Source organism: Girardinichthys multiradiatus, chromosome 12 (assembly GCF_021462225.1).
Source record: "Girardinichthys multiradiatus isolate DD_20200921_A chromosome 12, DD_fGirMul_XY1, whole genome shotgun sequence".
Taxonomy (NCBI): Eukaryota; Metazoa; Chordata; class Actinopteri; order Cyprinodontiformes; family Goodeidae; genus Girardinichthys; species Girardinichthys multiradiatus.
This window is the reverse complement of record NC_061805.1, coordinates 4211275-4238125: the sequence shown is the minus strand read 5'-3', so window position 1 is coordinate 4238125 and position 26851 is coordinate 4211275. Positions and strand designations below refer to the sequence as shown.

Here is a 26851-nt window from a genome sequence, read left to right as displayed (position 1 = left end):
AAATTAAAGCATCTACATTATATTAAACATTGTGGTTTTACAATTTTATGTAATGGGATGCAGTGAGACTTTGGTACTAGTTAAAGGCTATATGGTGAGAATTTCATACCAGCCCATGTTGGCCCAAATCCTGACATGGGCCAGCCCGGTATTGTGCTGTCTGGTGGAATTCCTTTTAAAATCTCAGGATCTGGGTACTGTTTAGTCTTCTGTCCTTACTAGTTTCTCTGGAGGTATTTTTGATCTAAACTGAAATGTATTTGTATGTTGCAGATTGGAAGTAAAGACAAATCTCCAGAGCCCCCCTGTGCATGCAGCTCTCTTAAGGTTGCAGCATCTAGTTCTGTGTCCCCTACCCCACCCCCACTCCTCTTGTTTTTCACCATGTCCTCCACCTCCTCCTCGTACTCCTCATCAGGGGAGACTAGTCCGGAGGATGTACCCCGCGGTGGTGGCACCATCCGAGTGTTCCTCCCTAACAAACAGAGGACAGTGGTGAGTTGATTGGTTCTGTTCTTCCTTCAGTCAAGTTTATGAAAGTTTTTTTTGGTGTTTTATTTAATAAACGTCAGTCCAAATATGCTGAATGGTTTTGGGCTGACTGTTGACAACTGCATTTCTGTGGAACAAATGATGTGTTTGTTGAAAGTGTAATTACTCACACAGAAATTGACATCTTTCACAACATTTCAGTGACTAAGCCAATGGGTAGCTGGTGTCAGGTTTCACAGATGGTGCCTGTAGATGTCCTTCATTTATTTTCCCTGGACTTTATACCAGAAATCAATTCAAATCAGAAAAACTATATTGCTCACAAATGGAAAGTAATTGTTGTTGTAGCTCATATTATGCAGGTTTCTTCATAGAGCCGTTATAGATGCTGATGGCTGTGGGCAGGAAGGATCTCCTGTAGCGCTCCGTCTTACAGCAGATCTGAAGAAGCCTTTGACTGAAGACACTGTTGTTGTACAACAGTCTGATGAGAAGGATTCTTAGGTTTCTCTATAATGTTCTTCATTTTATGAAGCATCCGTCTTTGCACAAAAATCTCCACAGGTTCCAGAGGAGTCCCCAGAACAGAACAGGCTTTCTTTATCAGCTTGTTGAGCTTTTTTAAGTCGCTGGCTCTGATGCTGCTTCCCCAGCAGATGATGGCAGAAGAGATCAGACTCTCCACAACAGTTTTATAGAAGATATGCAGCATCTTGCTGCAAACACCAAAGGACCTAAGCTTCTTCAAGAAGTACAGTCTGCTCTGTTCCTTCTTGTAGATGGCTTAACAGTTGTATCTCCACTCTAGTCTGTTGTCCAGGTGAACACCGAGGTATTTATACTCCTCCACCACCTCGACCTATTCCCCCATGGTGCAAATAGAATTTGACCTTTTCCTGTTTCTCTTAAAGTCTACAATCATCTTCGTTTTTTTATCGACGTTCAAGATGAGATGATTGTTTTCGCACCATGCCACAAAGCGGTCCACCAGCTCCCTGTACTCAGTTTCTACTCCATCTCTGATCCAACCCACGACTGCAGAATCATCTGAGTATTTCTGCAGATGACAGGAGTCTGTCTTGTTCTGGAAGTCTGAGATGTACAGAGTGAAGAGGAATGGTGAGAGTACAGTCCCCTGTTGTGCTCCTGTGATGCTGACTACCTGGTTAGACTCACAACCCTTCAGTCAGAGGCAGGGAAAGCAGTGAGGAGAATCTTATTGTTTGCTTACTCAGGTGGGCAAACAGGAATCTCTCTAGGACTTCATATTTGGTAACATGTAGGGTAACAGGTCTATAGTCATTGAGGACTGATGGGTGAGTTTTCTTTGGTTCCGGAACAAGACAAAAGGTTTTAAACAACACTGGAACCATCAAATGAGCTAATCCTCGTTCTGCTTGAAGCCTGTGATCTTTTTCATCCCTGACCACACATATCTGATATTGTTTTGCTGGAGCTTGCTCTCCAGCTTCTTCTTGTACACCTCCTTGCTGTGTCTTATCTTGACTTTAAGTTGCTTCTGTAAACTCCTCAATAATTCTCTGTCTCCCTCTCCGAAGGCTCTTTTTTTCTTGTTAAGCAGGTCCTACAGGTCACTGTTAGTGGGGAAGCATCTCACCATTCTGGTGGGGATGGTGTTTATAGAGGTTCATATAGTCGGTGATACACTCAGTCATGGCATTGATGTCCTCTCCATGTGGCTGGCACACTGTGTCCCAGTCTATAGCCTCAAAGCAACCTCGCAGGGCTTCTTCAGCTTCTTGTGACCATCTTCTCACAGTTCTCTTTATTACAGGTTGCCTCTGAACAAGGAGCTTATATTTCCACCAGAGAAAAACAAGATTGTGATTGGATTTGCCTAGAGGAGGTCTTGCTTTAGAGATGTATGAGATGTATGACATTTGCATAAACAAATCAACGTTTTGATTTCTCTGGCAGAGCAGATGACAAACTATTGAAATATTGGAAGTGTAGCAGAGAATGAAGCATGGCTAAAATCACCAGATATTGTCACAAATGCATTGGGGTGTTGTCTGTACCAATGTATTCTTTGCATGTTGTTGCAGTGTCCTCTCGCAGGATCATTGAGCTATACTGTCTCAGCAGCAATTGTTGTTCTTGTTTTCCACATCTCTTTTTGAATTAGCCAATCATGGCTAAAGTATTATCAAGAAGCATTTATATTTTACCTATAGGCTGCAAAGGTGGTGTCGCATTCTAAAAAGCATTATAACTGTTGTATGAACCTTTATCTGCAGGTTTTATCAGGAAATGCTGAAACAGAAATTGTTCATTGCATTTTCATTTTACATTACAAATGTCCCTGTTGGCTGCTTTACTTGTTGTGTTTGCTTTGTCATAAGTTTTTTTTTACCAAAGCAGTTCAGTTATTAAGAAAGGCTGGTGCGCGAGCTTGGTCCAGCTGGTGTGGCCTTCCATGGTGTTAATGTCATTATGTCACTGTGCGCTTCTTATCACAACCCTCTGTTTTATTCTGAATTTCTGTGACGAATCACGGTTTGACTACGCATATCACATATTTTCCTCAGTATCCTCTCAGACAAAAGCCATAATAGCAGCTTAAGGTCAGGCTGGGCAATTTGGCCATTGTATGGTGAGAGATTAAAAATGTTGATGAGCTGCCAAGGCAGAGAAATGCTGAGATTCTCTATTCTATGAATTGCAGTTCTATGCTGTTGCACAAAAATACCCTAAAAGCCTATGTCATTGTTACTGGTCTATTTATTACTAATTTAGTACTATAGTTATAGTATAGTTAGAGAAAAGTAAAATTAGCATTGAAACTATATTTAATGATCGATCTTTTTGCAAATGAAGAGTTTTGGATCCTTGTCTCAGATGTTGCAGCAGACATGAGAAGGCACTGAAAGTAAGGCAGAGACCACAAGAGAGCACAGAGTGTTAAATGTAGCTGAACCTTAGACTTTACAACTTCACAAGGAAGGCTTTCTGAAGATGTTTTGTCCTTACTACATGCAGAGGGAAATTTCTAGGTTTTTGATTGCACTCTGCAGAGCAGCCACAATAATTAACCTCTGGTCCCTGCCCCTGTTTATTTTGTCAATACAGCAAATGTTGACAACGAAACCTTATCCAGGTATAAAGTGCTTGGAACTGCTAATGACATAAAGCTAATTAAACCTGCTTGCAGTATCCTATCTGCTCATAATCTCCCAACCCAGTGCAGGTTTGCAGTGCTTGTTCAGGCTGTAATTTATCATTTCATACAGAAACATTCTGAGTGTTGGTGAGAGTGTGAATAAATGATGACATATTGAACCCAACAGCAGGTTAATCTAAAACATGTAACACTGGTTAGATAAGAGGTTAGATAACTGGCAAACGTAATCTAATGTAAGGCACAGCTCAGCATGATGTTTACATTGTTTGATGTGGGTGGGGCCAAGGCTAGGCTTTTGGGTATCTGTTCCTTTTTGTCTTCTCATCTACCTCTCATTTACTCTCCTTACCACACCTCTCTGTCACTCTTTTTTTCTATCTGTCACACACAAACATGCACACTTACAAACACACACAGATATTTCTTAACATAACCTTATATCGCTCACCCCCTCTTAGCCCCAGCACCTTCTTTATTTTCTGTCTTTTTCTCTGGGTGTGTCCCAATTCAGGGGCTGGATCCTTCAAAGGCCGTATTTGTAGGCCGATTACGTCACAACGCTGCGACGAAGGCTGTTCCAATTCATGAATCCTACTGAGACTCCTTCAAATGCAGCCGACAAATGTGTCCTTCTTTTGCCCAATTTGAAGGATGGGTCGTGAGTATCCTTCGCGGTCCATCATTTCCCATGATTCATTGCGGATTGGTCAAGCAGGGGCAGCCATGGCGGACCACAGCGGCAAAAGCTGTGATGAAATTGAGAAAAATTACACTTTCTGTGATAGAAATGAACTCCTACAATGTTTTTAGTGCGGGAATATAACTGTGTAGATTTGAAATATGTGCTTGATTTATCAAGACATTGCTTAATTTCAAACGTGCTCCGACGTTTTCGGAGTTTTCTGCTCCCGCCGTAGTAACTGCCGGCTTTCCTCGCCAGCCTTCCCGGCGGTGAGGTTAGACCGTCCCAATTCGCAGCTGCTCACTTCCGGCCTCCGTGGTTTTAGCGGTCAACAAAGGACCCAGCCCACGTAGACCGGGTCCTTAGAAGGATGCAGCCCCTGAATTGGGACATACCCTATATCTCTGCTTCTGGACTTCATATCAAGCAACCCAAAGCACTAACGATGATTCACTTGGGTCTATCTGTTTCTGTGGTGCCATCCACTGTCCAAGTTTAGCAACGCACGCACAACTTTGGGCACACTAAGATTTGTCACATGGAATGTGCATGGAGCCGGCACCAAAGAGAAAAAGTTTAAACATTTTAATCAGCTTAAAAGAGTACAGGGAGATGCCGTCTTATTACAAGCGATTCATAAGTCTGCCACAGCTGCAAATGATCTTAAATCACCTGAGTTTCCAGATTTGTTTTCTGCCTGCTATAATTGAAGGCAAATGGGAGTGGCAATCTTAGTTTGCAAAAAGTTTACCTTTACAGTACTAGACACAGTTACAGATCCAAAGGGTAGATTTATAATAATAAAAATATTTATGCATAACCAAAAGACATGTATTGTCAGTATATATGCCCCAAATGTTGATGACCCCCCATTCTTCAATTCTTTTTTTTTTCTGTACTGTCTAAACATTTTGATTTCTCACTTCTTCTTGGGTGGTGATCTGAGCTTTGGTCTAAATGAAGAAATAGACAGGTTGACCACAACAGGGATTCAGTGCAGTTGGCAATCAATAAATATAGTTAAACTTTACATGAATGATTATGGACTTTGCGATGCATGGCGATCTCCTCACTCTAATCACAGAGAATACACTTTCTTCTCACATGCCCATTACTCTTACTCTCTGGATTATTTCCTAGTCAGCAGCTTGTTGTTGACTGACATTTCAGACGCAGCGATTATGCTCCTGTCTCCTTAACTCTAGTAAATAATACAGAAAACCCACAAAGCAAAAACTGGCGGATTAATCCATCATTGCTTAAGGATAAAGAATTTGTCACATATTTTAAAGAAGGGTGGACTTCATATTTCGAGTTAAATTACCTCCCGGGGACATCAACATCTGTTCTCTGGGAGGCAGGGAAAACAGTGATGAGAGGTAAAATAATCTCATTCTTATCACATAAGAAGAAAAATGAAAACAAAGGTATTAAGGAATTAGAAGAAACCATTAAACTGTTAGAAGGTTCCCAGGAAGAGGAAATGCTGGACAAACTACATAAAGCCAAATTAGAATTAAATGAAATTATTGACAAAAAAAAAACCAATTCTTAGTGCAAAGACTTCGAATAGAACATTTTGAACATGGCAATAAATCAGGTAGCTTTTTAGCTAACCAGGTAAAACTAAAGAAAAGACAAGTATAATTACTGTTAAAGACTCGACAGGGAATACAGTTTATGATCCTGAAAGAATAAACAGCACTTTCTCCAAAGCTTCATACTCACCACAGATAGACCCGTCAGATAACTACATTGATCAATTTCTGGAAGTAACACTTCCTAAATTATCATATAATCATGCAATGGCCTTGGATGTACCACTGACATCAGCCGAAATCTAGGAAGCCCTCAAAAGCATGCCCAATAAAAGGCTCCAGGCCCAGATGGATTCCCAACAGAGTTCTACAAAGAATTTTGGCATATTTTGGCTCCAATATTCCAAAGAATGTTGCAAAAAACCGAAGAAAATGCCATACTTCCACCATAAATAAATTCTGCCAACATCAGTCTCCTGTTAAAACCAGGAAAAGGCCCAGTACTTCCTACCAGCTACCGTCCCATATCCATTATTAACGTTGATCTCAAAATAATCTGTAAAGCCCTCACAAACAAACTAGAAAAGGTAACTCTTCTCATAATACATCCTGACCAAACTGGTTTTATAAAAGGGAGGCATTCATCCACAAATTCACGCAGATTACTTAATTTAATAGACTATTCCTACAGTAAAAATATTAAGACCATTATATTATCTCTAGATGCAGAAAAAGCATTTGATAGAGTTAACTGGACACTTGTTTGTAACCTTGACTAAATTTGGTTTTGGAAACTCTTTTATAAACTGGTTAAAAATATTATACAGTTCCCCAACGCCATGTTTCAGAACAAATAACCAAACATCTTCCAGCTTCTGTCTTCGGAGGGGCACCAGGCAGGGATGCCCACTTTCCCCCTCATTATTTGCTTTTTTTATTGAACAACTAGCAGGAGCAATCAGGCAAACTAAAGATATTAAAGGCATAAAATGCATGAACATTGAACATAATATCAGTCTTTATGCAGACGATGTATTACCTTTTGTCCAGTATTCGCGAACCTCTGTCTCTCAAGTAATTCGATTGATAAATTATTTCTCAAGAGTTTTGGATTATTCTATAAATTGGTTGAAATCGACAGTTATTCCAATTAATTGTTCTTTCCACAAATCCCTTAATACACAACTAGTCAGGGAATATTACATATTTGGGTATTAATCTTTCACCTAGATTGGCAGGTTTAACAAAACTAAACCACATCCTGCTTTTAAAAAAAGTGGAAGATGATCTCGCTAGATGGAAATCTCTACCCATATCACTCATGGACAGGGTTGCTGTAAAAAATATGATGGTCTTGCCAAAAATCAATGATCCTAAATAAATTGTCATCTGACTGGTTTAGATCTCTGGACTCCTCATCACTAAATTTCTTTGGAAAGATAAACCCCGCGTATTAGCTTTGAAACGCTACAGAACACCAAAGATAAAGGAGGACTATATCTGCCTAACATTCATCATTACTTCTTAGCCAACAGGCTACAATACAACTGAAAATGGTTTAAACACAGGTCTCTCGATGAACCCTGGCTAGATGTAGAACAGACATTATGCAATAGTAGTAAGATTTCAGATCTGCCATTTATGAGCTCAAATATAAAACAACATGCATGCTTTAAAAGCCTCAATATCAGCACCTCTCCGACAGCATGGTGGGAATATCTAAAAATTACAGGGTCTTCACTAATCCCATGCTGATGTACACCCATCTGGAACTACTCTGACATCTTACAAAAAAATTATATGATAAACTTTCCAGATTGGAGGAGTAAAGGAATTGAATACCTGGAACATATATCTGAAGGAATTCAGTTCATCCCATTTAACAGATTAATTATACAATACAGGATGGGCAAGAATACATTTTTAGAATATCAACAAAATAAATCTATAAGAAAAAATAAATTTATGCTTCAAAACGTTGGGTTACAAATGCCATCAAGAGTTCCTAAAACTTAACCCCCCACCCCCAAATTAATGTCTAAAATATACAGGACACTGTCTAATATAGATGAATCAATTTCGCTTCCTATTACGAAATGGGAGGTGGACTTATCAGTTAACTTTGACCAAACATTCTGGTCTCGGATATGTTCCAGAACTTTTAAAATGACCCATAACACCAGTGTACGATTAATACATTATAAAATGCTTCATAGAGTATACTATACAGATAAAGGGATGTTCAGTATGGGTTTTGCACCGTCTAATACTTGCTTACACTGCACAGGCAATATACCTGACGATTACATCCATGCACTATGGTTATGTACACCTGTTCAGAGGTTCTTGTACCTGATATGTGAAGACTTATCAAAAGTGTCTGAAATGTAATATTTCACCTTCCCCTTTGGTTTGCTTACTGGGCAACTTGGATGATATCACCATAGAGACAAATTCAGTTCACATGGTTTTCATTGCCTTATGTATCACTAAGAAAACTATCCTCATGAATTGGAAAAATAAAAACCTTCTTAACATTAAACAGTATAGAAACCTTCTGTTGGATTATATAAATCTTGAGTCAGGTGTGGGCTTAGTGCACGGCTTTTCCTTTGGGTGCTCTTTGCTGCGTTCTGTCCTCCACTGTATGTCGTGCTGTGGTGTTGGGGCGGTGGTCTTGTATGCGGCGGCTCTGGCTTTCGAGTGTGGGTGTTGCGGGCAGGCGTCGCTGGGCTTGGCTGTTGCTTCGGCCTTCTCAGCCTTATACTGAGGTGGGGTTTTCTTCTCTGCTGGGTGGTTCCTGGTGGGTGGTGTGTGCTTGGGGTTGTGTGCCCCTCCGATGTATGGAAGCATGTGTGGTGTTTATGTGGCGTTGGCTCTGGGGGAACTGCGGCTTGGCTTGGCTTGGCTTTGTCGTTTTTGCTTGGCTGGCCTGGATGTTGGAGGTTCAGCGTCTCCGGGGAGGAGTGCAGCCTCTTTGCTGTAGATGCAGTGGCCTTCTTGTGGCGCCCTTCGGCTTGCTGGGACAGCGTCCTCTGTGGCTCTGTCCCTTGGCTGGGCACCGGGCTGTGGTTGGAGGTCGGGTGGGTGGGGCGGTGGAGCATGTCTTGTGTCTGCACTGGGGCGGTTGGCCGGTTGTGCTTGGCCTGGAGCAGTTGGCCTGCTCAGCCACCTGGTTGGTGCGTGTTTCCCTGTCAGGAACCGACGGGCTGGGGCTGCTGGCGCTGGCCGGATGGTTGGACTCGCTTGGCGGTGTGCTGCTCTGCTGGCTGCTGTGTCCGGAAGGGAGGGAATCAGGTTGGCCGGCTAGAGTGGCGTGGAGGGGCTGCAGCGCGTGGGGTCAGGGGGTTGTGTCCTCTTCTTGGATGTGGGGCCACCGGCATTTGGATCAGCTGAGTGGCAATGGTACAACTGAGCTAGATAATGTTTCTCCCTTGGCTGTCGTTGCAGTAGCGGTGATGTGGGGTGTTTGTGTGGGGGATGCCGGCCCCAGGTGCTTGGCGCTGGCTGGGGACCTCTTGCCAGGTGAGTTTGTCCCATCTTGGTGTGGAGTCTGGTGGTGTCTGCCCTGTTGCGCCTGTGGGCAGTGGCTGGGGTGGCGCTGCATGGGGTCCTTGCCATCTCGGCACGCTGTGTGGTGGGGGCTAGATGTGGCGGGGGTGCTTGGAAGTGGGGGTGGGTGTGGCTTCGTCAGCTTTTTGGGATTATGCTCACCTGTGGCGGCGTGCCCCTGTGCTGTAGGGTGGGGATTCATGGCGGGTTTAGGGGCATGTGTTCGATGTCTGTGTCCTGGTTGGTTGTGGCCCTGTGGGGAAATTTATGTTGGAGTTCATTGGGGGTGGGAGGCTCATGGAGTTAGGATTCGGAATTCATTGAGGGGTTGGGACTGTTTCATCCTATTGCGGCTCTGGTTGGTGGGCTAGTTTGTTGGACCATGTAGACCTCTCTTTTTGTACATGCCCCCCTCTCCAGATGAGGATGGGGGTCTTTGGGGACTGGGGTCGGGGGTCGGGGCGGGTGGTCAGGTTTTGGGGTGGGGTCACTGAGGTTCAGGTACCACCCCAGGCTAGCCCAGGTTCAGGTGGTGGGGCGGTCTGCCTGTCTCCACCCCCGAAGGGAAGGGGACCACCTCCTTGGTCCAGGGGCTGGTTGCCTCAATTGGGTATCGATTGTGTGTGCCTGTTCTATGTGTCATGTTGGGTCTTCTACTGCTCTCTTTCCTGGATCAGTTTAAGATGTGGGGCCCATTTCCTCCCCTACACACTACCTGCCGGTGGTTGGTGTGTATGCTGGTGTGCTTGTGGTTCTCGGTGTCCGGGGTTGGTTGCTTTGGTGTGTTCCGACTCACGTCCATTGGCTGCTTGCCGGGGTCTGGACCCCTGGGCTCTGTCAGGCCTCGGCTTGTGGAGTAATATGTCCCGAGGCCTCGGGTCTCTGGGTCCATGGCTGGATCTGCTCGGTCGTAGATGGCTGCCGACGGGGCCTGTGGGCTCGTCGCTGCAGCTCCCTGGGGCTTCTGCACTGTGGCTGCTGGGTGGTTCTCCTGGGATTCTCCCCTGCTCTTCTCTGGGGAGGTTGCGGTAGTCCCGGCGATAGTTCTCCTGGGGTTCCTGTGCTCTGGGGGGCCTTTGGATGTCTATGGTTCAGACCCCTTCCGTATCTGTCCCAGGTCCAGAGGACCAGGTCTGTGGCTCCTCACACTCGCTATTGCATATTTTTAAGGAGAAACCATGTATACACAAGCGCGCTCACACTCAGACCCACAGGTGTTTAGATTTAGGTGTTAACAAATAGACAAATGTTCTATATTGAGCTGCATTTACCACTAAATACACTGCTCAAAAAAATAAAGGGAACACTCAAATAACACATCCTAGATCTGAATGAATGAAATATTCTCATTGAATACTTTGTTCTGTACAAAGTTGAATGTGCTGACAACAAAATCACACAAAAATCATCAATGGAAATCAAATTTATTAACCAATGGAGGCCTGGATTTGTAGTCACACACAAAATTAAAATGGAAAAACACACTACAGGCTGATCCAACTTTGATGTAATGTCCTTAAAACAAGTCAAAATGGGGCTCAGTATTGTGTGTGGCCTCCACGTGCCTGTATGACCTCCCTACTAGAGGCTGACATTTTTTCGGGAGTCCCACGGGTAACGGGAGACAGCATCAGTAAAGATCACGTGATTGGGACAGTACAGGATAAAAAATGAACGGGAGCAGACGGGAGTGGGAGCTAAGCAATAGGAGGGAAAATAAACTAGGATCAATTGTCCTTGGAAAGTGAGACTTTGTTATAAACTTTAAGAAAAAAAAACTTGGATCGACGCCGCCATTGTGTAGTTTTTTCCCAAGAAACCTATACTATAATGCGAGTCAAACGAACTACACAACCCACAAGCCAACAGTGCTTCTAATCGATGTTTTCCACCTGCGTTCAGGATGGAGGGAGCAAACCCAGGTGGAGAACTGGACGTGGTAAAATTGGATTTGCAACGTAAAGTCAGAAGTAAGGACTTATCTATTAAACTCGTAGAGCTGACAGGAAAGTCGCAAATATTACAGAACTTCAGGAGAGTTGAATGTAGCGGTGTTAACACGCAGTCTGCTGCTTGTAAAACGTGTTTAGTCGTAATCAAGTGCACCAGTGATTAAGGGACACTTGTAAGGCAAATTCTGGATTAAATCAGCCCTGCATCTCTTCATTCATCAAACCAAAAGTACCATCATGTGTCAAGTCTCATCTGACCAACAAAATTGCTGCATGTGCACAAAAGATTTAAGAGCCTTTGCCACAGTAGAGGGGAAAGGTACGGAGCCCGCAAGGGGACATGGAGGATTTGTTTTTTTTTGCGTCCCCACACAATACTTTTGCATTTGGCATTTTGGAACAGCAGCACAGATGACAAACTGCTCACACAACAAACAGCATTGATATGGCATTGATATGGTTTATTTGACATATGCAGGTTAACACGCAGTAAACAATGCGATGAAATGCTTAGGATAAGAAGAACCGTTCAAATCACGATAAAAATAAAAACACTAATGGCGTGCAAAAAAAAAGTACACATCATGCAGCAGTAATATGCAAACAAAGTGTCACAGATGTGGTTTCGTGCAGTATTATGGTCCAGAGTTCAGTAGTTTGTTTGACAGCTTGTGGATAAAAACTGTCTTTTAGTCTGATTTGAAGATAATTTTATTTAAGGCCGATTTCAAAATAAAACTCAATAAATCTCAAAACGGGTGTAGTGTTTGTTTCATTTTTGCAGTTATCTGGTTTGGAAACTATCCCACAAAGTATAGCAAGATAACGCAAAGACTATTGCGTGAGAACACAAAAAGTATTGTGAGCCAACGCAAATGTATTGCGTGAGAACGCAAAAGAGAAAAAATTCCCCCATGTCCCCTCGCGGACTCCGTAGAAAGGCTTCATCAAGGGAAGATATTAAATAAATATGTTGTGAAATAGAAAGAAATTGAATGTACCATTAAATGTACAATTTATTTAATACATCGTTAAATATTAAGTGTACCACTAATTACGTCATGTCTGTAAAATGATACTTAATTATTCAGTGCCACATTTAATTGCATAATAGTCCATTTCATGATATAATGGTACATTTATTGTTTCTAATGATGTATTAAATAAATAAGTGGTACCTTTAATTTAATGGCACATTTAATGTTACATTTCTTTCATGTTACATTTACTTCACTTATGGGACATTCACAACATTTATTTATTCAATGATGATTTTATTGTATTAATTTTGTCCAGTTTGACCCTCCATTCTTGACGCCTGTATAGGAGGTCATGTCAGAATTTGAATCAGGGGTGCTGGAGCAGACACACATCTAAAACTTGCAGGGAAGGGGTCACTGAGGACCAGGGCTGGGAACCATTGAGGTACAGTTTCTAAATTGTGAAGGTAATGCCTTTTTGCACTTTTGTTCACCAAGTACATTTCTCTTGCTAGGTGCATTTTTCTTTCGTTTCAGCATCTTGAAACATAAAAGTAATGTCATTGTTCAAAGGAAACAATCACTTAATAAATGAGTAAAATACAACTATGAACAATTTGTTTATTCAACTAAGATAGGCATGGTCTGTTTCCTTGTTTGATATTTTATTATTTCTTCATTATTTTTCTTTTTACTTTAACTGGCCTTTACTACAGCTAAAAACAGGGACCTAACTGGTCCTTCAAAGAAATTGCCAAAAGACTAAATGAAGAAAACAAAAATGGGATTGGTACAGGAGTGGGAGTTGTTCTAAATGGGAGCGGGATGGGAGTGGGAGTCAATTTACCAGGAGTGGGATGGAACAGGATTTTTTTTGTTATGCTGGCCTGGGATTGGGATGGGACAAGACATTTTTCAGTGGGAGCGGGATGGGACAGGAGAGAAAATCCACTCCCGTGTAGGGTGACACGCCTGAGCATGCTCCTGATGAGATGGCAGATGGTCTCCTGAGGGATCTCCTCCCAGACCTGGACTAAAACATCCATGACGTTGGTGGATGGAGCGAGACATGATATCCCAGATGTGCTCAATCGGATTCAAGTCTGGGGAACGGGCGGGCCAGTCCATAGCTTCAATGTCTTCATCTCGCAGGAACTGCTGACACACTCCAGCCACACGAGGTCTAGCATTGTCCTGCATTAGGAGGAACCCAGGGCCAACCGCACCAGCATATGGTCTCACAAGGGGTCTGAGGATCTCATCTCGGTACCTAATGGCAGTCGGGCTACCTCTGGTGAGCACAGGGAGGGCCTCACAGCATTACAAAGAATGCCACCCCACACCATTACTGACCCACTGCCAAACCAGTCATGCTGAAGGATGTTGCAGGCAACAGATCTCTCTCCACGGTGTCTCCAGACTCTGTCACGTCTGTCACATGTGCTCAGTGTGAACCTGCTTACACCTGTGAAGAGCACGGGGCACCAGTGGTGAATGTGTCAATCCTGGTGTTCTCTGGCAAATGCCAAGCGTCCTGCATGGTGTTGGGCTGTGAGCACAACCCCCATTTGTGGACGTCGGACCCTCATACCATCCTCATAGAGTCGGTTTCTAACCATTTGTACAGACAAATGCACATTTGTGGCCTGTTGGAGGTCATTTTGCAGGGCTCTGACAGTGCTCCTCCTGTTCCTCCTTGCACAAAGGTGGAGGTAGCGGTCCTGCTGCTGGGTTGTTGCCCTCCTACGGCCTCCACGTCTCCTGGTGTATTGGCCTGTCTCCTGGTAGCGCCTCCAGGCTCTGGACACTACGCTGACAGACACAGCACACCTTCTTGCCACAGCTCGCATTGATGTGCCATCCTGGATGAGCTGCACTACCTGAGCCACTTGTGTGGGTTGGAGAGTCCGTTTCATGCTACCACAAGTGTGAAAGCACCACCAACATTCAAAAGTGACCAAAACATCAGCCAGAAAGCATAGGTACTGAGAAGTGGTCTGTGGTCCCCACCTGCAGAACCACTCCTTTATTGAGCGAGTCTTGCTAATCGCCAAAGATTTCCCCCTGTTGTCTATTCCATTTGGACAACAGCTGTGAAATTGATTGTCAATCAGTGTTGCTTCCTAAGTGGACAGTTTGATTTCAGAGAAGTTTGATTTACTTGGAGTTATATTGTGTTAAGTGTGCCCTTTATTTTTTTGAGCAGTGTATATAGAATAACTGCCACCAAACTTCACAGTAACGTAGAAATGGGCATTTGTTGTGTGGTTATTATGTGTAAAAATTGTGATTTATTGTGATAACCGTATACTCTTGATGTCTGTAAGCAGCATGTATGGCTGGGCTTTTTTTCTGTTTAAGCAGTTTTTTTCCCCTACTGTTGGTTCTATGGGCCCATCAATAAATATCCAAACATTATCAAATACTATTCAATGCAGTGAAATTGTCCTGTTCAGAGGTATGGTTGCATTGGGTAGTGTAGCTAGTGTAAAGGAGGAGCCTGTCTGATAATGAGCCAGTTTATATTTGTTGCAGAGTTGTGTTTGTGGGCTCTGACGGTCAAAAAGACCATAAGGATTTTTACATTGTTTCTATCACCACTTTTGCTGTTTTTGCAATGATTACCTGAAATGATTGTGATTAAAGCTTTATTTCTACTATGACTACTTTAACTTTACTAGAGTAGCTGGATTAGTAAACGGGCCATCAACAGATTGTTCTCACTGTTAATACCTTAATGCTAGTGATTGTGAAATGGGTACAGACTGAAAAGGAAATCCTGCTGTAATTTATTTCCAAGCTCTGGCTGTTGTTTTTGACCTTTTGAATGGGAATCATCGAGGTTTCGACTCATTTCTGGAGTCAGTTCAACTAAAAGGTATTAGACAGCAACTTCTTTGGATGTTTAGTGTTTTCTGGATTGTTTTCAGTGATAACATTACATGGATCGTGTAATAGGTTGTTTGTGTCTCATGTGAATTTGAGAATAGTGTAACAGGTTCCCCTCCGGTATGTCCTGGGACCCATGTTAATTTTCTGGATCTTTGTCATGCAACAAGACACTGACCTCAAGCACACCTCTACCATCATGGCAGGTTCTACACACAATGAGACAGTTGCTTTAGGGTTAGGGGTTGTGCAGATAACTTTTATTAGCTGTAAGTTTATACCAAAAATCTATTTTTAACCAAATTGGTTTGCCTTGAGTGTAGAGTAGGTGTGACTTGATCTGCATGCACAGTGGGGCCAAGATCTGGGAACCAAAGTCCTTGTAACACGAAGGGCAGCAAATAATCTCCTCTGGTCCAAAAGAATTAAAGAAAGACTGAGCATTTGTAGATCATGCATGGATAGCAGAAGATTAAATCCTCCTCCTGGTCCTTTGGGGCATGTGGAAAGTCATTTGTCTCAAGAAGAAAGGGTGAGCCCAGCCAAGAGTCTTGTGTTGTACAAACAATAAGGCATCTGGGTACAACCCATGGTGAGGTTGCCCCTGTCTAAGAGATAAGGCTTCCCCACCGTTCCAACCAGGAACACTGTTACGATTAAAGACTGGGCTCAAAGCATCCACCAAGAGCAACTCTTCCTTTTAAACTTGGAGAGGTTGGCTGGCCATTTGTGGCCATGATTGAAAAGTTCAACCGCTGACCTTGAAACTCCCTAGGACTCAACCTCACCAACAATCTGTGGTCATAATGAAGCAGGTGGACAAACAGAAGCCTGTAAACTGCAGGAAGTTAATCACAGAGTGAGTCTGACTGTGTGCCTGAGATGTACACATATTGGATATTTGTAGATACCTTAATCTAATTACTAATATTTACATCTAATGCCTGATGTGTTTAGATTTGGGTGCAGATGTACTTTTTCCACATTTGCTGTCTGTTAAAAATAAACATCCACAGAGCAAAATCTCTTGTGCATCATTTGAGAAAAGCACACAGTTGTGAGACATCTTGTGTGGTGATGTTACCATTGAAGTGGAGCTTGTGGCTGTCTACCATCCCACGCTGCTCTCTATCAGAGCTTTGTTGTGGTCAGAACAGGAATGTAGCATTGTTTTGGGTTAAAAAACAATCTGCATGCTGGACTACAGCGCTAGTTGGGAGCTTAATTCTCCATAGTAGCAGCTAACATTAAGTCATTGTTCATGTTGCTGATTCTGACCCATGTCAACTGAATGATAATTAAAAGGCTACTACTGTTCAGCTTAGGATTTCTGTTGGCAGGTGAACGTCCGGCAAGGACAGACTGTGTACGAGAGTCTTAATAAAGCACTCAAAGTGAGAGGCCTGAGCCAAGACTGCTGTGCTGTATTTCGCCTGCTGGAAGGGTAAGATGCCACTGTTGTCTGTTCTTCCTCCTACATCAGTAGCAAATAATACACTGCATTCCTTGTTGTCTACACAGAACACCACAGACACACATTTGTGTCCTAAATCATCATCATTTTCACACAATACATTTTGTACATGCATTTAAAATACATGCAAATGTTTTTCGTCTTTGTCATCTACTGTTATTTTCAGTAAAAAATTTTATATTCAGCTAACAGGTGAAAGTCTATACTCAACATGTTTCCTTTTTTGGTAGAGATTCCTCAGCTTCTGTCACCACAACACAGGAGATCAATATGAATAACTTCACTACAGTTTGTGTAATTATTTTACAGACACAGCAATTTGCAGATAATTAATAGAGAAAAGGACTAATAGAGCAATCTTAAATAAGCCTTGCAGGTATTTCATAAATTTAAAGTTAAAATGGGAAATGGTGCAGTCTTCCCCATCTTGGAATCATGGGTAAAATCTAGCTAAAAAGTAATAGTGTCCTAAGTTTATAATTACAAATAGAAGGCCTTAGAAGGGATTGGATCAAACTGTTGATTTGATTTATTGCATAGCATAGCTTTCATCTTAACACAAGATGATAAAGAAAATTGAGGCCCGTAATGACTTATTGTCATCAGTAATACTGAGTCAAACCAGGGGTGCAGTGCTGGTGGTTTAGGGGTTAAGCGCGGGACCATGTGCAGAGTCCTCGATGCGGCTGTCCCGGGTTTGAGTCCCAGACCCGGCGATCTTTGCCGATTGTCTCTCCCTCTCTTTGCCCTCTTTCCTGTCTACCTACTGTCGAAAAATGAAAAATAAAGGCCTCTAGTGCAGCAAAAAAATTAATAAAAAAAAACATTCTGATGTTTGGAAAGCTAGTTTAGTACAGCTCCTAAACTGTCTGCTTTTAAAAACCTGTTTTATTGAACTTGTGATTTTCTCTGTTCCATTTTGTAGTCGCAAGAGACTGACAGACTGGGACACAGACATCACTCCTCTGGTTGGAGAGGAGCTTTTAGTCGAAGTCCTGGATGACATTCCTCTCACCATGCACAACTTTGTTAGTATCTGGCCAGTTTACGCACGTTTGTTGTTCTTTCACAACTGAATATTTAATCTGTTTGTCTTCATAGGTACGGAAAACTTTTTTCAAACTGGCTTACTGTGATTTTTGCCACAAGTTTCTTTTTAATGGCTTCAGATGTCAGACATGTGGCTACAAATTTCACCAGCACTGCAGCAGCAAGGTGCCCACTGTGTGTGTTGACATGGATACAGTGAGCAAACGGTGAGTTGGACTGATTGGTAAGTTATCATTGGGTCTTCATAGTTGTCTAATATTATAATTGAACAGATATTTACCTTTATTGCTGCTGGTTTCATTGGGGTTTATTGAGACCTCTCTCATCACAAGCCATCTCTCTAGTTTGTATACATACGCATTATGCTGAATAACCCTTTAAGGAAGCTATTGTATAAAAGAGCCTGTAGTACCAAACCTGACAGTTCTACAGGTACCACACAGCCTAACGAAAGAAATACAGGTCCTTCTCAAAATATTTGCATATTGTGATAAAGTTCATTATTTTCCATAATGTCATGATGAAAATTTAACATTCATGTATTTTAGATTCATTGCACACTAACTGAAATATTTCAGGTCTTTTATTGTCTTAATACGGATGATTTTGGCATACAGCTCATGAAAACCCAAAATTCCTATCTCACAAAATTAGCATATTTCATCCGACCAATAAAAGAAAACTGTTTTTAATACAAAAAACGTCAACCTTCAAATAATCATGTACAGTTATGCACTCAATACTTGGTCGGGAATCCTTTGGCAGAAATGACTGCTTCAATGCGGCGTGGCATGGAGGCAATCAGCCTGTGGCACTGAGGTCTTATGGAGGCCCAAGATGCTTCGATAGCGGCCTTTAGCTCATCCAGAGTGTTGGGTCTTGAGTCTCTCAATGTTCTCTTCACAATATCCCACAGATTCTCTATGGGGTTCAGGTCAGGAGAGTTGGCAGGCCAATTGAGCACAGTGATACCATGGTCAGTAAACCATTTACCAGTGGTTTTGGCACTGTGAGCAGGTGCCGGGTCGTGCTGAAAAATGAAATCTTCATCTCCATAAAGCTTTTCAGCAGATGGAAGCATGAAGTGCTCCAAAATCTCCTGATAGCTAGCTGCATTGACCCTGCCCTTGATAAAACACAGTGGACCAACACCAGCACCTCAGACCATCACTGACTGTGGGTACTTGACACTGGACTTCTGGCATTTTGGCATTTCCTTCTCCCCAGTCTTCCTCCAGACTCTGGCACCTTGATTTCCGAATGACATGCAGAATTTGCTTTCATCCGAAAAAAGTACTTTGGACCACTGAGCAACAGTCCAGTGCTGCTTCTCTGTAGCCCAGGTCAGGCGCTCCTGCCGCTGTTTCTGCTTCAAAAGTGGCTTGACCTGGGGAATGCGGCACCTGTAGCCCATTTCCTGCACACGCCTGTGCACGGTGGCTCTGGATGTTTCTACTCCAGACTCAGTCCACTGCTTCCGCAGGTCCCCCAAGGTCTGGAATCGGCCCTTCTCCACAATCTTCCTCAGGGTCCGGTCACCTCTTCTCGTTGTGCAGCGTTTTCTGCCACACGTTTTCCTTCCCACAGACTTCCCACTGAGGTGCCTTGATACAGCACTCTGGGAACAGCCTATTCGTTCAGAAATTTCTTTCTGTGTCTTACCCTCTTGCTTGAGGGTGTCAATAGTGGCCTTCTGGACAGCAGTCAGGTCGGCAGTCTTACCCATGATTGGGGTTTTGAGTGATGAACCAGGCTGGGAGTTTTAAAGGCCTCAGGAATCTTTTGCAGGTGTTTAGAGTTAACTCGTTGATTCAGATGATTAGGTTCATAGCACGTTTAGAGACCCTTTTAATAATATGCTAATTTTGTGAGATAGGAATTTGGGGTTTTCATGAGCTGTATGCCAAAATCATCCGTATTAAGACAATAAAAGACCTGAAATATTTCAGTTAGTGTGCAATGAATCTAAAATATATGAATGTTAAATTTTCATCATGACATTATGGAAAATAATGAACTTTATCACAATATGCTAATATTTTGAGAAGGACCTGTATACTTGCTTCAATACTCACATTATCCCCATCTGTTGATAGTAGTAGCTGTTAGTTGTTGGTATTGATCCATCTTTGAGGACAAACGTGTTGCATATCAGGTTTTAATAACCCAGGCTATAGAAACCCTGAATAATAGTCACTGCTTTGCTGTCTGGATTTTCATTGTTCAAGGATTTAGACACTGTTGCATATCAGATCTAACATAAACATCATAAGATGGTTAATTTAGATCTGATCTGATAAGAACACTACTTTGTGTTCTTATGATGGTCATTTTCTTAAATTGGCAGATCAATGATTTGATGACAATCTGATACTTTCAGCTCAAAAATGCATAAACATCTTTTTTTTCCTCTAGTTTATAGTGTTCAGTTCAATTACATAAATCGCTAATTCACCTTTTATAGACATCAATTATAATTCTACTGCGAAACAGATTTAGTTGTTCACAAAATGCCAGTCAATAAAATAATGCCAGTTGGTAAACGGTTATCTGGTGAAATCCAGACAGTCGCATTATTAACTTTTGCAGTGGTTTTTCATCCTGACAAGCATGTGGCGACAGTGGAAAGGGATGAATCTGATTAGTGGGAAGAAACCTTCAGCTGAACCAAGCTTAGTATGAGCAGCCATCACTGTAATAGATTTGCACTGCAACATGGCTGCTGCCTATGATGAGTAGGAATCTATGCAGATATTCTGTGGTTTAGATCGTTTGTCTTGCCCTGGACCAATCTAGAATGTAGCCAACTAGACCAAGTTTTAATAAAGACAAATGGAGACAACTTTGTCTGTCCTTCAGTAATGATTTAAAGTTTGGTCTACTCTAATTTCTCACTTTATGATAGATATACAAGGGTAGGAGATGTTTGAAATGTCGTACCAACTTCATGTCACTGTTTGTGTTTTTTTAATCCTGAGAAAAAAGTTCAGCTTGCACCCTGAAAGTGATGAATAAAGACATGATCATCATAAAAGAAGGTATACAGTGAGGTAGTGCTTGGATGAAACGCTCATTTGATTTTTTTTTTATTATTTGTTTTGTTTGTTCTCACAATGCTTTGTACAGGTGTGATACCAATTCCTGCACGGATGATTATCCTCAGATACTTTTGCCTGAAAATTCCCCATCACAGAGCAACCTTGTCCTGACCCCAGAGCCTGCTGGGTGAGCTTTGAACCAAACCAAAAAAAATATCAAACTAAAAGCGCCACATGATGTGCAAAATGATATTCAAACAAAAAATGCTTGTGTTTGACTTGATTGTTTCAGAACAGGCCTCCTGTCCCCGACCTTTAACTTTCCAACAACAGGTGGAGACGGTCAGTCTCTACAGAGACATCGTTCCACCTCCACCCCCAATGTTCATATGGTCAGCACAGTGGACCCCGCTAATGTCGCCATCATAGAGGTCAGTATGTTTCTTTTTCTGTGAGTCTACTTGGATCGGTTTTGGGCAATGTTAGTGCACATTACCACAGTCTTTAACCTGAATATGACCAACATTTAAATTTGCTTTTTCAAACTTTTTTTTAGGAAGCACTGAAATACAACACAATAGGTACACCTCTTCCCCTCATCTGCGTTTTTTAAATGAATCAGTCCATTTAATATGCATTTCACTCATGTTTAACTTTGTTGTTTTCTATCCCTGCAGGTCCTGAGCCCTCACCGAAACCTTCCACCAGTCCACCCTCCTCTCTTGGCTCTCCTGGAAGAAGGCCACAGAAGTCCCCACTAGAGCATAAGGAACGCAAACCCTCTTCATCTGACGACAAGAAGAAAGTGGTAGGTTTTCTTTAGCATTATCCACTCATCCTTGGTTGTCTTCTGATGGACGTCAGTAGCAAGGGATAAGCTGTTGAAAGTAAAGGGCCACTTTCTGCTTCAGCACCGAGGAGGCTACAGAGACTCTAGTTACTACTGGGAGGTCCCTTATCGAGAAGTCACCTTACAGAAGAGAATAGGTACTGGCTCCTTCGGCACGGTCTTCAAGGGCAAGTGGCATGGAGATGTGGCCATCAAGATCCTCAAGGTTAAAGAGCCAACGCCTGAGCAGCTACAGGCTTTCAAAAATGAAATGCAGGTCCTACGGTGAGAAGAGCTGCTTTTAGTACCCCACCTTAGGTACTGCTACTGCATCTTTTTATTGTCTGCTATTAGAAACAGTCTTTAATTGATCATAGATCAGTAAAATAACAGTGACTCTACGACTGATGTCATCTCCTCTGTATAAACTAACTGCTGAGGATCCACTTAGATTAAATTGTCCTTTTTCCTCCAGCAGATGACATGATGGAAGTTATAACATTTTGTCTCTTCTGCTTTGCAGGAAAACCCGCCACGTCAACATCCTGCTGTTCATGGGCTTCATGACTAAGCCCAACTTTGCCATCATCACCCAGTGGTGTGAAGGTAGCAGCCTGTACCGCCATCTCCATGTCTCAGAAACCAAGTTTGACACTATGCGTCGCATTGATGTGGCCAGACAGACAGCGCAGGGCATGGAGTAAGATCTACCACAAGACTTCATTCCAACATTAACACTTAGTGTCATTGGTAACGTTATTTTCCACTGAAGCATTTTCTATAGGGTTACCCTTATTTCAAGATGCATCTTCTACATCTTTGTGGGAAAAAAAAAACATTTTTAAATGGAATTATTAGTAAGTTTGAACATTACACTATCAAGTGCTCAGTCATTTATTGTTTAGTTTATGGGAAAAAAAAAAGGAATTTAAGTAACGTTGTTTTTAAAATGGACATTTTTAGTGGAGTGGATGCCTGTGAAGATTTATAAAATGTTATTTTCTTCTCCAGTTACCTCCATGCAAAGAACATAATTCATCGAGACCTGAAATCAAACAGTATCCTTGCTTTGTGCTGTGCAACCCTATAATGAGCAGTGAGAGAACTAAAAGCATGTTAGTTTGAGAGGTCAATGTTTGTGAGTTTAACACGGAGTTCTGCAGCAGCAGCAGCGACTAAACGTTCAAACATAATCCAAATCATTTGTTTGTGACTGAGAGAAATCATAGAGTCGTTGTTAAACAGCAGTGAACAGCAGTTGTTGAACAGTATGTTGATTTTACCTCCACATTCATTTCATTAGATATGTGGCAGACTACTAGTGTGTAACTGAATGTAAAACTAACTAATTGCACATTACCATTGAAGCTTTGGTCTTTAAAAAAAAATCCCTTTGTAGTTGGTTTCCTCTCTGTCCCCTCCTTTACGTGTTTAAATATCTGCTTGGTTTTGTGGTCTGTGATACAAAGATCGTCTGCACTACATGTCTGCTGTGCCGTTTTCTGAGCTCTGCTGCCAGATATTTTTCTCCATGAGGGCTGGACTGTTAAGATTGGTGACTTCGGCTTGGCAACTGTGAAGTATCGATGGAGTGGTTCTCAACAAGTAGAGCAGCCCAGTGGCTCTATTCTCTGGATGGTAAGCGTTTCAGATGTCAATAGGGAATGTTCCTGTTCTTTACCTGGCCATTAATGGATGCATCATCTTTACGTTTAAATGAGCATCCCACCGACTTCTGTAAGTCTTATTCTTGCAAGTAATGCAAATGTTCTGCATTAATTGACAGTTTTACTATATTCATCACTTCGATGAATGTAGGGCTTCGAAGTGATTCTGGCAAACCGTCCAGCGCCTCAGAAGGGGGAAGCAGTGCTTTGCTCATGAAGGCATTTACATTGGGGTGGGGAGCTGCCGACCTCGACTGGGAACATTATCGGGCGGTGGAAGGAGTACTTCAAGGATCTCCTCAATCCTGCCGTCACGCATTCCCTGGTGGAAGCAGAGGCTTGGGACAGTCGGGGACATTGTCTCTGGACTGGCAGACCGTAGTGGTGTGTTCCAACTACAGGGGGATAACACTCCTCAGCCTCCCTGGTAAGGCCTACACCAGGGTATTGGAGAGGAGAGTCTGGCCAATAGTTGAACCCTGGCTTCAGAAGGAGCAGTGTGGTTTTTGTCCCGGCCGTGGAACAATAGACCAGCTCTACACCGTCTATAGGGTACTCGAGGGTTCATGGGAGTTTGCCCAACCGGTCCACATGTGTTTTGTGGACCCGGAGAAGGCATTTGACTGTGTCTCTTGTGATGCCCTGTGGGGGGTACTCCAGGAGTACGGAGTCGGGGGCCCTTTCTTAGGGGCCATCCGGTCCCTGTACAAGCGGAGCATTAGTTTGGTCCGCATTGCCGGCACTAAGTCGGACCTGTTCCCGGTGCATGTTGGACTCCGGCAGCGCTGCCCTTTGTCACCGGTCCTGTTCATAACTTTAATGGACAGGATTTCTAGACACAGCCAAGGGCCGGAGGGGGTCTGGTTTGGGAACCAGTGGATTTCGTCTCTTCTTTTTGGTCCTGCTGGCCCCCTCTAGCCAAGACCTACAGCATGCGCTGGGGCGGTTCGCAGCCGACTGTGAAGCGGCTGGGATGAAGATCAGCTCCTCCAAGTCCGAGGCCATGGTACTCGACCGGAAAAGGGTGGCTTGTCCTCTTCAGGTTGGAGGGGAGTTCCTCAAGTGGAGGAGTTCAAGTATCTCGGGGTCTTGTTCATGACTGAGGGAAGAATGGAGCAAGAGATCGACAGACGGATAGGCGCTGGTGCCGCAGTAATGGGGTCGCTGTGCCGGTCCGTTGTGGTGAAGAGAGAGTTGAGCCGAAAAGCGAAGCTCTCAATTTACCGGTCGGTCTACGTTCCTACCCTCACCTATGGCCATGAACTTTGGGTCATGACCGAAAGAACGAGATCCCGGATACAAGCGGCTGAAATGAGCTTCCTCCGTAGGGTGGCCGGGCACTCCCTTAGAGAAAGGGTGAGGAGCTCGGCCATCCGGGAGGGGCTCGGAGTAGAGCCGCTGCTCCTCCACATCGAGAGGATCCAGTTGAGGTGGCTCAGTACCGGATGCTTCCTGGACGCCTTCCTCGGGAGGTGTTTCCGGTGGCCCAGGACACGCTGGAGGGACTATGTCTCTTGGCTGGCCTGGGAACCCCTGGGGCTCCCCCCTGGAGGAGCTGGAGGAGGTGTCTGGGGAGAGGGAAGTCTGGGTGTCTCTACTGAGTCTGTTGCCCCCGCGACCTGGTCCTGGATGAAGCGAAAGACGACAAGTATGAGTACGATCTTCATAATATTTTATTCTTAAAAAAAGCAATAATTTTCCCTAAAGTTACAGAGCTGTTTCTTTGTGCACCACAGAAAATCTACTAAAGCAGTAAAATTCTCCAGGTTATTACTGGACAGACGGAGCTATATAAACAAATTTCAACGTACAGGAGTTACAGCAACTCATTTCAGCAGAACTTGCAAACATTTGTTTTGCACACCTCAAAGTATAGAAATGCCCCATAACATGGGTTATTCTTTTTTTTTTCACATGATCATTTTAAAACAAACATCTGCTGTTTCCAAAAGCTCAGACGGAACTTTCAGAGGTGTCAAGTCGTTATTTATTTATATTTGGACCAGCGGTGATGTCACACTGTGTGTGGAATTGATGAGTGTATTACACAGCTCTCCAGGTAAACAGGATTATAAAATCACTGTTGACATTTTTAAACTGCCTTCAGCATCTCATGTTAACAATTAATGTGGTTAGCATTATCAGCTAACCATAAAGTAGCTTAAATTGCTCCACAGAAGAGAGACAATTTCCTTTAATTATCTACGTTCACATCTACGTTGTTGTTGCTGTTATGTAGGCAGAACAAAACCCCAAAGGTTCCCACAACGCCGCTGTTTGTGTATCTTCTCCTGTGTCCTCTACCTTAGAGCCTCTTTTGTCTGACCTTACTAGAACAAGTTGTTTTTGTTTGTCTCACTAAGCTGAATGGCACACCCAGGCCCCAAACCAAGATGATCACACCATTCCATTGATGGCTAAAAAATGAAGTGATTCTGCTGTTTGTACCTGATAAGGGCTAAGCTTAATTATTGTTACTCTTAATCTTTTCCCTTTTATGTTTTCTCCCACTGTTCTCAAGGCACCCGAGGTTATCCGAATGCAGGACAGTAACCCCTACACGTTCCAGTCTGATGTGTATGGTTATGGAGTGGTGCTGTTTGAGCTGATGTCAGGAACCCTTCCTTATTCCAATATTAACAACAGAGACCAGGTTTGGTGCCAATATTTTACTAATCCAGGGGTGTGTCAACTGCACTTCTAAAGGACCAGTGTCCTGCATGTTCTCGTTGTGTCCCTGGTCCAACAAATCTGATTGAAATAATTGGATCCTCTTCAGCATGTAACTTATTTCTCTACAGACATATTGATGATGTGTTGAACCAGGGAACTATCTAAAACATGAAGGATAGTGGCCCATGTCGACCGACTTTGGACACAACTACACTAACCTAACTCTGACTCAGTCTGCTGCTGAATATTTAAAACCATTAATATACATCACCTTTCAAGCATTATCAGGTTATGTCAGTCAGATTTTCTTGTCTCTTATTTCCCTAAGTGGAATGATGTTCCTGTGGTTGACGGGAGCAGTTAACACACAGCAGAGGTCAGGTGCTCACGGACCCAGATCAGAGTAGCTTCCTGTTAATAACCACTTAAAGATTACTTTTAATGAGTTTTCAATAGAGAGAATGACTATACGTTTGAAGTAATAGATTATTTTTCCCCAGGTCAAATTACTGTTAACAGCATTTGTCTCACCAAGCATTAAATATAAATTCCATTCAGTCCTGTGCTTTTCCTGTAATATCTCAATATTACAGAATGAATTAACCTTGCATGGTGCAAAACACTGCAGTCTCATGTTTAGTCTTTCAAGTATGGCGTAGCCTACTGTATGTTACTTTCATTTATTTTTGTACTTCAGATACTCTTTATGGTGGGACGTGGTTACTTGTCTCCAGACCTCAGTAAACTGTACAGTACCTCACCCAAGTCCATGAAGAGGCTCATCATTGACTGCCTGAAGTTCATACGGGATGAGAGGCCCCTTTTTCCACAGGTGGGTGAGAGCTGGATGGTTCTCAGGATCTCCTGTTGTCCTTCTCTCATACCAGCTTGTC

The 26851-nt window shown here is 42.9% G+C and overlaps 1 protein-coding gene across 1 annotated transcript in view; it reads left to right on the top strand.

Moving 5' to 3' along the window:
* The window catches only part of araf (A-Raf proto-oncogene, serine/threonine kinase), a 32529-nt gene that overhangs the window by 3710 nt on the left and 1968 nt on the right, over nucleotides 1-26851 (top strand). Inside the window, exons 2-15 of the mRNA XM_047382072.1 lie at nucleotides 274-495; nucleotides 16568-16671; nucleotides 17627-17729; nucleotides 17803-17957; nucleotides 20878-20976; nucleotides 21082-21220; nucleotides 21346-21370; nucleotides 21467-21597; nucleotides 21701-21903; nucleotides 22142-22318; nucleotides 22630-22676; nucleotides 23138-23256; nucleotides 25807-25938; nucleotides 26656-26790. Coding sequence (XP_047238028.1) covers nucleotides 385-495; nucleotides 16568-16671; nucleotides 17627-17729; nucleotides 17803-17957; nucleotides 20878-20976; nucleotides 21082-21220; nucleotides 21346-21370; nucleotides 21467-21597; nucleotides 21701-21903; nucleotides 22142-22318; nucleotides 22630-22676; nucleotides 23138-23256; nucleotides 25807-25938; nucleotides 26656-26790 — 1680 coding nt within the window. The 5' untranslated portion in view covers nucleotides 274-384. The remainder of the gene's footprint in view (nucleotides 1-273; nucleotides 496-16567; nucleotides 16672-17626; nucleotides 17730-17802; nucleotides 17958-20877; nucleotides 20977-21081; nucleotides 21221-21345; nucleotides 21371-21466; nucleotides 21598-21700; nucleotides 21904-22141; nucleotides 22319-22629; nucleotides 22677-23137; nucleotides 23257-25806; nucleotides 25939-26655; nucleotides 26791-26851) is intronic.